At 40.0% G+C, this 12197-nt stretch overlaps 1 protein-coding gene across 1 annotated transcript; it reads right to left on the reverse strand.

Annotated features, from left to right (window-relative positions):
* On the reverse strand, window positions 1–11673 carry LOC124284275. Its single transcript, XM_046720352.1, has 3 exons — window positions 11065–11673; window positions 5180–5377; window positions 1–278 (listed from the first exon to the last, which is right to left on the reverse strand). Exons 1-3 carry the CDS (start codon window positions 11351–11353, stop codon window positions 85–87), a joined length of 681 nt encoding a protein of 226 aa, XP_046576308.1. The 5' UTR covers window positions 11354–11673; the 3' UTR covers window positions 1–84.
* Between the last annotated feature and the right edge of the window lie 524 nt (window positions 11674–12197).

Genomic DNA, 12197 nt, shown 5'->3' on the forward strand with positions numbered 1-12197 from the left:
CTTTCGGCGATTAGTTTAAAGTTTAAGGAACAGGCAACGAAACTGTCGACGTCATGGTACCCTGGACCCATGTGGATCACACCTTTACAGAACGACTTCACACAAGGACCAACCAGCGTTTGTGTAGACCGTTGTTTTAAGTGTCGCTTTATGCATGTATGCACAAGCCTTGTATCCTTTGTAGAACGGGCTGCTCGTTCCCCCAGAGCGGATGAAGGTTGACCCGTCGGTCCACGCATACGAAGTCTCACTGTACACCTCCAGACCCACCAGGGCACCTGCAGGAAAAGTCACACATCGCCTAAGTTAGCTGAATTTAGTCAAAACTAGCTGAATTGTCTGTCGTGATACTTATAATCATACTTTCATTCATTTACAACCTCCAAAAACGTGGAAAAATGTATATTGAGTATTAGTAAATAATCTCGCCCATGGGCGATATTTTTTAATATCGCTCTGAATTAGCCGAATTAGGTCAAAATGAGCTGTGTTTTGTGTCATACTTACAACCGTACTTTCATCCATTTACAACCTCCAAAACATGGGAAAACATGTATTTTGAGTAAAAGTAAATATTCTCGCTGATGGGCCAAAATGTTTTTAAAATATCGTTCTAAGTTAGCCGAATTAAGTCAAAATGTGTTGAATTTTGTGTCACGATACTTATAAACATACATGGGCGAGCGAGTTTAAAGTTTGAATTTTCAAAAAAAATCATTTTTGTTTAACCTTGGTAGCATATATTCATAACAACTGCATGTTTAATTTTGTCAAATGCCTTGTTAGAAAAAGGCCACAAAGCGGAGAGTTTCTGGACTTTTGTGAGTCCAGAATTAAATTGTGACGTGCTGTTTATATAATTGTTTGATTGCCATTCTAGAAGTTGGTGAGTGAAAAATGAAACATGCAACTTCATGGATGACAACTTCATGTTTATTGCCTAGAGCGACGTTTCGGTGTAGATACTTACACCGTTATCAAGCTAAAAGTGACAACAACCAAATGATGAGAAGTATATACATAGTATGTTTTGACAAACAGCAGATTAACATTAACAACAGCATGTAATTGAAGAACAACAAATGGGACTGGTGGTGGTAGTGGAATTAACGTTTAACGTCGTGCTTGAGAATATTTCGCTCGTATGACAACGTGGATGCGTGTGAATGTGTATGTGCGGCTGCTTGTACTAGCCCAGACTGAAGCTGGTTTTATAGTGCTAGCCCATTTAGATACCATGCCACAGTGAAGCATGAATACCCCACTCAGACACATTATACTGACTCCAAGCCGACCAGTCCTTGTTGTACCCATTGATGCCGAGCGCCAGGCAGGGACCAACAAGTACCATATTTTAACGTCTTTTGGTATGACGCGGTCGGGGATCGAACCCGCGACCTTCCGCACTCCGGGTGGACGCTCTAACAACTACACCACGGAGGCGGTCTGACTGGTGGTGATGCCAATAAACAAGGAGGATTAAGTTTTTTTTAGGATTCTTTAATACAGTCTATAGTTTGATTAATTCTTCATAGGCCAACGGTATGTAGTATTCTTGGTCTCTGCTGATCAAAGGTTTGTGGCGGCGGATTTGCTGGCTTCCAAAGTTTCCTTTTTGTTAAGTCCTTATTCTTGGTTGATAGGATTTTTAGTTTATATATATTATCCAAAACAAAAATAGAAACGCATAGGCGTTTTGTATTTTTTAAAATCTATTAATTACCAACTGTGTTCAAACAATAGTCAAAATATGTAACAAAAGTGTTGATAACATGATATTACACAAGCTAAAAATCGACTTGACCTGAAAATGTTGATTTTGATGAGAGTTCTTACAAGGATTAAAAAGGCATCATCACACCGCAACAGAAATCATCTACCAGTTGAAATTGTGAAGCAAAAAGCATGCACTGTCTGGCTATATAAATCCAGATTACTTTCGGAAATCGGCATTCGTTTTGAAGAAGTTTCAAGGTCAAAGCACTACGCCAGGTATTGACGCTGCGACAAGGAACATCGCCATTGAAAGAATGCACGCTGGAGATTACAAGGTTTCTGTTGCGAGGCGTCTGAATGTTAATCTGAGCACGATATCACGGCTTACAGCTCGTTACAACCAAACAGGTATAACAAATGACCGCCCCGTACAGGCAGACCTCGAGTCACCACTGCAGCCCAAGATCGGTGCATCCGGGTACTACATTTGCGTGATCGTACTGCCACGGGTGAGAGCATAGCAGCCAGGGTGCCTGGACTTCAGAGGATATCCGGTCAAACTGTACGGAACAGGTTGAGAGAGATTGGACTGGAAGACAGGAGATCCGACGTCGGGCCCGTGCTACGTCGTCACCACGGCGCTCAACGTCTCCTTTACCTAAAATTATCCACTTGTTTATCTAGACATTTCCTTCTTCTGAACTGATGCAAAAATCCATGTACTAAAGTATATTTGTCGACGAGTTATACATGTTTGAAAATATAACATTTTCGAAACAGATTTCTGGGTTATGCTTTTCATTTTTGAATAGTATAGTTTATTACACTATCCATAGTGGTAGCGCGAACTGTATTTCCCTACAAAGATGCCAAATTTAATACTCTCGAAGGTTAATTACGATTAATCTAAGGCAGAAAACAAACAGAAAAACGACGGCGTCGATGACCTAAATTAACAACCCTCGCTTAGGGCTAACTGACGTGCTGTTCTATTGGCGTGTCTGTCCCCCTACGTTAAGACGTATGTTACCAGAAAAGCAAATGATAAACATTTTGAAGATTGTTTATGTTCGGGTTAAATATCTTCTCTATTTTCGTTACGTTTGTGATTATCGTAAACCACATTGGGCAATGTTAAAGTAGCACTTCCACTACCAACGTAAGGTTTGAACAGTAAATCCAGATGAAGTTGAATAGTCACGCGACATTCCACGGATGCATTGTGGGACTGTGGACATACGCTCAATCAGCAAACATGGCCATGTCGCTGTTTAATTGTGACTCGAGCTGAGACATTTATCCATCGAAATAAGTTAAACGTAATGTTTCCACCAGTGATGTAAGCCGAGAGAAGCAACTGCAAAGCAGGAAACGGGGCGCTACGGAGTAGGTTACTTTGGGAGACGTTACGAGGCGATGGCAACTGATATTCATCGTGACGTCCGTTACCAAGCAGTGTGCGAAATAGCCACTGGCCCGCTAGCCCGTGGCTAATAAAAGTCCATTCAGGCCAGTAAATCTTCAGTCACTGGTCCGACTGGCTAGTGAATGGTCATGGGGTCATTTTGTAAAAATATCACTCTCTCCGAATGTTAAGTTATAATGCACATTTAAATCATGCAATATTATGTCATGATAAAAGTGTTCATCATATTAGCAGCTTAATGGTGAAACCCGTGTCTACATTCAAATTTCGGGCTTGTGAATTATTGTGGGAGCTAGTAATTCTCAGGCATAGCTAGCCCGACTGGCTAGCAAACTATAAAAACTATACTCATGCCAATAATGGTTGTCACCCCCTCCCCACCCCAACCCCACACACACCACACCCCACACCCCTCTCCAATTAAAAAAAATGAAGGGGGTGACAACCATTATTGGCATGAGTATATTTCGCACACTGTTACCAAGGGTACTTTTCATTACGAGGGGGCAGACGAGAATGCCGTAGTGGCGTCAATACAGTGTGATCTAGTGGAAAAAGTGTACTTTATCGCCTGAAAAAAGTACTGTCGGCGCCTTTGATCTTTTAGAGAAGCATCTAAGAATATGTAATAGTAGGTCATCATTATGGGGTTATGATCGTAAAGACGTTAGTAACTAAACATAACGGAGGACGAGATATACTGAAAGGCAGTTGTGGTAAGACTTATTGTTTCGTGAAATGTTGAAATAATCACACTAACAGAGCAAAGACGTTTCAAAGGCCAATTGGTGGTTTTGCCCGGATAACAGTGGACGGATGTACAGTGGACATGTAATTGCCCGGATTTTTGTGTGTTGTGATGTGGTGTAATAAAAGATGGGCGTTTGACCATGTTGTCCGAACTGCCTATGCCGGATTGCTTTTGCCAGTACAATTGTATTTGGCTATTTTTCAAACAAATTCCTCATGTGGCAGCTTTGCTGTTGAACATATGCTATTGCTGGCATGCTTTACTCTGGTAATTGGTTCCTCAAGATCCGACACGTTCGTCAGCAACATCAACACCCTTTTATGCGAATTAAAAATCCCACACTATCGGTGGAAAACAATAGCTATTGATATTGCTTCTTCCGTCACGTCACATTCGTTTCCGGAAGTTAATTGTGCTATTTGTAGTTTTTTGGTATTTTTTATTTTTCATGATTTCCCTAGAAACGATTTGAAAGTAGTCTCAAAATGGAGGAGTGAGCTCCGTTTCCGGAGTAAAACTCGAAAACCGTTCAATATCTTTCAACAAAACTTGGCAGATATATCAAACATATCTTGAAGTGGTGGCTTTTGCTACTTGGGGATTTTGGCACTTAATTTTTTGTATTTCCATGGAAACGATTTGGACTTAGTCTAGAAATTCAAGTTGGTGTTTAAGTAACTGTCAGATGATTTGTTCTTTCAAATTTGTGGGGGCCGGGGGATTTGTCATCTTCTGATGACACTTGTCTTACTTGGGAACAAACTACACTAACATTTGCAGCTTCCATTTTCGATCATATTGAATGCTTTTAGCATGAAACGTTTTAGATTTATCAAAGACATACTAAACAAGTCTTGCCTTTCGTTGCTTTTCAATTTGTAAAAACAAGGTTTCCTGGCTTGGCCACCAGCCCTACCATTTTCAGAAACTACGGTAGTAACATAAATCAAACTTTGCAAGTATTATTTAGAGATAGTTCTTAAAACTGAGTTTAAAGTTGTTGCCATAAACTGTTTCTTCTTGTCTATAGTTGGAAACTGCCCGAGTGCATGTACATGGTTATGTATAGGTCAATCACCCTTACAAGGGAGTTATTTAAATAAACGCTGAGGTGGGCTTTAGCCCGAGCAGAGTTTATTTAAATAACTACCGTAGTGAGGGTGATTAAACTGCTTACACCACGAGGGCATACTTATTTAATGTATTAGGCATGGGGAAGATTACCAAAATAAAACTCTTCCAAGAACAATGGACATAACCTTCCCTAGTGGTATAAATTTACGTACCATATGTCGAAGACGTACGCGTCATTAAATCTCCGATATAGTCGTGCTTCTGTTCAGTGTTAAGTATAATGAGACGTCCGCCATCACTCTCACATCGGGTCTGGCTGTCTCTCCAGTTCAACCAGGGATTAGTGTACAGCTTGTAACACAGTTGTAGTGACTGGACTAACGTATAGCCCTGAGACTCAGGACATCCCCCTGAGGACAAACAGAATCATAATTATCAAGTGTACATCATTCAAGGCAAATTTGTTATCACACCAATGTGCAAAACATTTAAAACTGGTGCGAATAAAATATCATTGAGATATCTATAGTACAGACTATTTTGGCTCTGGCTAGCAATAACAATTGCACATCAACAATACCTATAATTAGTAGAAAAAGATATATGAGTGTTGCTGCTATCATCCTGGTAACATTGCAGACGATGAAAATGTGTGTTTGAAGACCCTCAACTTCACTCTGATCAAAATGAACAGATGAAGTAAAAAACGCATAGATCCTCCAAGGACGGAAACGTCTTCTCATGGACATTAGGACTTGGTACTCTAACCGGATGTCGTGACCATTGGTCAACGAGTACTTGCCCAGGTTATTGGAAGGGTTGGTTCATCTGCTGTGGCATTCGTCTTCCGTGCTGATCGCTTTCACGTCTGGGAATGCCAGTCGGTGATATCAACACCGGCGTTACGTAAGACGTTACGCGTCAGAACTGTAGAATGAGTCTTGGAATTGTCATACTGAAATTGACCATGTTGCTGCACAAATGTGAGGACTGGCTGAAAGCATCTTCCCAATATTGCATGCCAGCAAGATTCCATAGGACGACAACCATTTTAGAACGACCGTTTGCACAAAAATGTTCCCCTTCTGCCCATCAAATCGGTCAACCTCACGGACCCTTGCGCATAATGTTGCCCGCTCTGCCTCTGAAGTCCCAGCGGAGTTTGTACTTTTTTGTGACGTCACCCGCGGCGTCAGTCCTTGGACATTCATCAGCCCTAGACTAGGACAATTAGTTACACGGGGTTTTGAAAGGCTGTACTGGACTGTAAGACCCTTGTAAATTCCGTATTTCCTGAGGCGCAGAAAAACTGTTGGCGTTGCACAACAAAGTATCAATGACTTTCCTATCAATAACATATGTACTAATGGAACTTGACAAAGATTTGGCCAAAACCTAAAACGTTATCGCTGAGACTGAACGTTCTCTCTAAATGTACGTATGTCTGTTTTAGTGCTGTAAACGTTCACCTCCGCTGTAGACAGACATAGAGGATATTATATGAGTGCCCCTGTCATACTATGTTTACGATGCCTAAATGTTGGTATTTCCCGAGCGAGAGCGAGGGATATGCCGATATTTAGGCACGAGTGTCGTAAACATAGTATGATATGGGCACGAATATAAGATTCTGTTTATTACCGAAGTCGTCAAATTGAGGAAAATAAACCCAAATCTACTATTAAACACAGGCTGGCTACCCGCCGTCGCCGCATGTAGAACACGACGTCACAGAAGAAACGTGACGTCATAGCCTTGTTCATGACGTCACTGACAAAATGATATTTTGCCCTAAGGCATCGTATGAAAAATATGAACCCCGATATTTCCGCCCTCGTAGGTAATAAAAATATAAAAGGACTGAAACCTAAGGACTCCAAAACTGAGTTATGCCTGACGGACTCTGACGGAATTATTCGAAGCAAATCGTTCGTAATATGTGTGAAAGAAGCATGGCAGTGAGCGTGTACTGACTACATGACCTAAGTTTATGATAAAGACAAACACTCTCAATGAGTGAAAACTAAGAACATATTCCAGGCTCCACCTGTGTTAAAATGGCAATCATTCTCACATGTAATAACAAACAAAGGAATTTACATATTTTCATTAGTTTCAGACGTCACAGACTTAATGCCAAACTACAAGATCAGCAAAACATTTTCCCCTGACAAATTCATTTACCCTGACACTTCAAATGTGGTTTCTCCTGGCCAATTGATGTTAATATTTTAGTGTTAACACAACAGTCGATGCTTCGGCTAAGACGGCTCCTGACAAACCGTTATCTGTTTATCCAGACCATCCCTTGTGATGAAATGTTCACCGTCAAGTATATTTTGCTCCACTGTGTGGTCTTGGCAATGCCAAGGGTTTCACATTATCAAACAGCAAATGTGAAACATATGTTTACCCCTGTGTCACATTTAATTATATACTACTCGAAACCAAACAAGTATTGTAAATATGCAGCTGTATAACTGTTTTTGGTTTTTACAAAATTATTTTTATATCCCGTGCCTTTAATTGTAAGTAATGCTGTTATAGCCTATGTTCTAAATTCCAGATAGTATTGACATAGTGCGTGTTAATAATTGTACATAGTAATGTAACACTACAGTGTGTAAATATAAATTTGCTTTCAAACGTGAATTTGTCCTTATAATGGATTGTATATTGTGATGCTGCTCACGTCTTGTCGCTACATGGCTGCACTAGAGCTAATGCAGCTTTAAGTTTTAACTTTCTCTTCAAATGAGTCAAACAAATTTGTCAAATTCACAAAATGGTTCGATGCACGAAGGAAAGTTGCATATCTCCCTGAAAACAAAGTTAACTGACCCCAATGGAAGTAGAAAATACCAATCAAAAACTGGAAGAGTTTGAAGAGCACAAATGGCCCTAAACACGGTAACATTCACCTGACAACGGACCTTTCATAACAAAGATAAGCACTCCTCTCCCACAAATAACAGACTTTGATGACTGGTCTACCAAAAATCCAAACATGCTGTCACGAGTCATTCACAACAGAAACATATGCTTAAGAATGAATGCTTTAGGAGCAAACGCTCTATACCCAGGTTTATATGCAATATCTCCAACGAATATGCAAAGTATCTTGAGAGCCAGTTGGAGTAGAATTTGTTGTCTCAGAGCCAGATTTAGAAATGGGGTCTGGATGTAGAGGAAGGGGGGAACTATCATTTCCTGATTTATAACATATGTAAAACAGTCTGATGTAACTGTTCATCTCAACTGCAGTCTAATCCCGATGAGTCGAATCGCTGGGGACCAAGTAAAAGATTCGGCTTATCGATGTATTCGAGACATAGGTATCTACAGATTTTGATTCCCCACAAACAGCTTTGAAAAGAATGTCATTTCTCTCTTTAAACCGATTCAGCCATCCGGTACTGGCAACAAAATCTGTTATACCAAGTTGCGTTGCTAGTTCTATTGCTTTTCGGCATAGACATGGACCATTAATTGGGACATTTTGGTCCCGCGCTATCTTAAACCATTTGAGTAGTGCTTCCTCAAGTTCAGGAAACTTAGCCTCCTTTAACCTATGACGTTTTGCACCTGACTGTAACATGGATTCTTTAATCTTATCTGCCATTTTCAACCAAGTAGAAAGAGTGTTAGGCGGAATTTCAAACTCTCTCGCAATTTCACTCTTGGATTTGGTACCTGCCTCGACTGCAGTGATCGCTGCAAACTTCTTCTCAATAGTGTGCACTTTTAGAATGCGCTTACGTTTTGGAGTTGATGTTTCCGATCTGTTTATCCCTCCAGATTGCTGGGAACATTGTAACTCCGCCATGATATACAGATCATGAATAGTAATAACCGAATGAAAGCTGCTAGATAACGCAACTGATTTGATTGAGTTAACTCAATGTCATGTGCTAATTCTTCCGTTTCCGTAAAATCACTAATCTGCGTTTTGAACTCACCCGACATTAGCGGAAAGGTGCGAGCCGCGCTGGTTTGTTAATTGGATCAGTTAGCAACACTAATTAACTTCTCATTGACTGACTTCGGCTTATGTATACAAGATTACTATTGTTTGAATCTCACGGGACCAAATTTCCATTTCGAGTCATCGTGTGTATTTATGAGACGAATTCGTGTAACCGGAAATCAAATGATGACAACAATAGCAGGGAATGGTCGGGACCGACAGGTACTTCGTGTTATGCATAATATTCGAGACACCGGCATTCGAATCATCGGAATTTGATTTAGATTTTAATTGATTACACTCTTGTTTATATTGTAATTCATTATTTTCTGCTTTCTTAAACTTTGTCAGTGTGAGGTCAACTTGTGGTCTCACTAATTGCCAAGGAGGAGAAGAAAGAAGACGAGAAGAAGATATATTGTATATTTAAACTTCTGCGCACTGACACTGGATTTCGGAAATTGTTTAGGGATTGGGGGTGGGTGGTCGTAGAATCCACAACCACCCGTATATACAAGTACACAGAAATAAATAGTTATTGCCATGTCTGTGGGCATTATTTTTGCGTTAAAAGTAATGATCAAGCCATCAAGGCTAATAGTCATGATCTAGTCTGGTTTCATTGATTCCCCCATAAAAACAGCTGAGAATGGACGTTTCTTTTAACAACATGCAATTATTTAGATAAAATAATTTAGATAAAATATATAATATTATTTAGATAAAATAATTGCACTGAAATGTGTTTAGAAATGATCATACCGTCAAAATTGCCATTGATCTCCTCAGAACTAAACCACCTTTGAAGGAAAATTTCATTTCCCTAGCGATCTGAAAACAAGTGGAAGAAGCCCTCTTCCTCAGCAGACCGAAATGTTTGTGTAGAAGCTTCAGCAATCAAGTCATGATACGCTTAACACTATGATTACACAGTGCCATTTAGAAAATGTTCAAACTTTGTTAGTAAATGGCACTGTATAATCATAGCTTTCGGCCATGGGAGCCGTGCCAATTTAGATTCATCAGAGGGGTACACAAAGTCGGAGTGGCTGAGCGGTTAGGCCGCTGACTTTGTCAGCTGACGATTAGGTGCCTGACAAAAGTACTAGAATCTGTACTTTACTAAGAAAATATAATCCCAAATATAACATGTTACTCTTAACACTAGATATGGAAATGTAATCAGAGAGAGAGAGAGAGAGAGGAGAGATCGGGAGATCTGAACTTAATCTTCTAATTTCTTAATCCGAAATTCTCCCTCATATTTCCATTTCCTTTGTTAGGTCCCCATTTAATATTTCTTTACCGTTTTCATATTGATGAACATAGAGATTTTTTTCTGGGTTACATCTTCTTTTCATTCTCGAGTACAACGTTTCAGGGCTTGTTCTGGCCCCATCATCATAACAAGCCCTGAAACGTTGTACTCGAGAATAAAAAGAAGATGTAACCCAGAAAAAATCTCTATGTTCATCAAATATCATCTTCTAAAATGCCAATCAAGCATCGTTTTCATATTATAACTACTTTTTCTTGATTGCTTTGTTTCACATTCTAATTTTCTAGTTGTCAAAACAACACATCAGTTTTAAGGATGTTATCATACGAATTTGCTGCCCTTTCTGCCGAAGGTTGGCAAACAAAGTTATCTCCAATTTAAACACCAAAGGGAAATAAATTGTTAAACAAATATTTTGACAAGCAATCATGTATAATAAATATTGATTACCGACGAGCCCACTTTCTTTAACGTGTTGGATCTCCAAATCGAAACTTTTCTCTCCGTAAAGAAAACGTGTATGAAATGTTGTACAGTTTCGAATTGCAATATATAGTTATCTATGTTTAAAACAATTGCAACATTCATCTGTAGGTTAGACGGTCATTTAGTACATACATTACTTTTGGTATACAAAACAGCATCTAAAGCAAGGCCACCATTCTGGGGAATGCTGCTGAACAGCTACTGCCTGTGTTCAGTACAAAAAAGTGCTTCATAATAGTTCCACGATACCCAACAGTACATCTTTTATATACATAACGCAAGTGAACTCTTTAGATACCAAGTTACCACTCCCAAATACAAGGATAATACAATATCTTGTGTTGAAAACCAAATAAGCATCTGACCTGCTTCCTTGTTGAATGTTGTTGCTCCCGGGAGTGAGATACCAGAGTCTGATACTGAGGAGCTGTACCTGAAGCATTGGCCATCGTAGTAGGTCACAGCAGCACACTGATCGTCCTGGGAACATAGGACGGAACATTGCAGCCGGGATTTGGTTTGCCTGACGTCCGAGGGAGCTTCTTTTGCCTTGAAACTGTCCAGTGCATTCTGTCTTTGAAAATGGTGCTGAGAGAAGGTGTTTTCTGCAAACACGTTAGAAATAAAGATGAAACAAAGTGATAGCACTTTCATTTTTGATCTCGGTGCAGCGGACAGATGTGATTCAGATTATCACGCTTGTAATTCTCACAGTAATCACCGTTGTCCTCATCCAAAAAATTGAATATTTCCTGTTGATAATTAGGCTGGAAACTGTCCATAGTCACTGAAAGTCTCTACACCTTCACCTTGTTTCCTGCTGACTGGTGTTAACGGTTTGCCGAGGAGCCAAATGAGCCAACTATTTTCTTTTATACCCCCAGGGTTAAAGCCAAGTGCAAGATACTGTCGATTACTGCGTCACGGGCGATGTACTCCACTTAGGAATGTTCCTCCCTCCGCGGATTGATTCAACTGATCGATCACAATCGGGGATCGTTTTGAAAAGCTAGCAGCAATGTTTCCTTTTTTTTTGGAGGTGACGAACACACAATGAAACGTAAAATAAATATCCAAACCTTTTTGATGTTATGTCATCTATTCTTCCAGTCTGTCGACTAATGGATATCGAACCGTATATTTGTTAATCCATTTTCACTTTTAGCTTATTTCCTTGTTTAATCAATCAAAAGCCACACACCATGGTGGAATGAATTCTAACCTCGCCCTTACACTGCTGTATAATACTCGGTTGAGTGAGCAATGTTCCTTGTCTCCTTGTGATGGCAGTCAACGTAGCCACACGACTGTTTACATTCCTATTCCAACAACGATCCCCCTGTGTTTACAATGGGATGACCAACGCCGTTGGTGATACGATGACATACATTCAATAAGGTCATCCACTGTAAATGAAGACCCGTGAAGATCCGGGTTAGAATATTGATCTTCAGCAACCCATGCTTGTCGTAAGAGGCGACTAACAGGATCTAGCGGT

This window comes from Haliotis rubra, unplaced genomic scaffold, assembly GCF_003918875.1.
Source record: "Haliotis rubra isolate DU_JTF1 unplaced genomic scaffold, ASM391887v1 Scf332, whole genome shotgun sequence".
NCBI lineage: Eukaryota > Metazoa > Mollusca > Gastropoda > Lepetellida > Haliotidae > Haliotis > Haliotis rubra.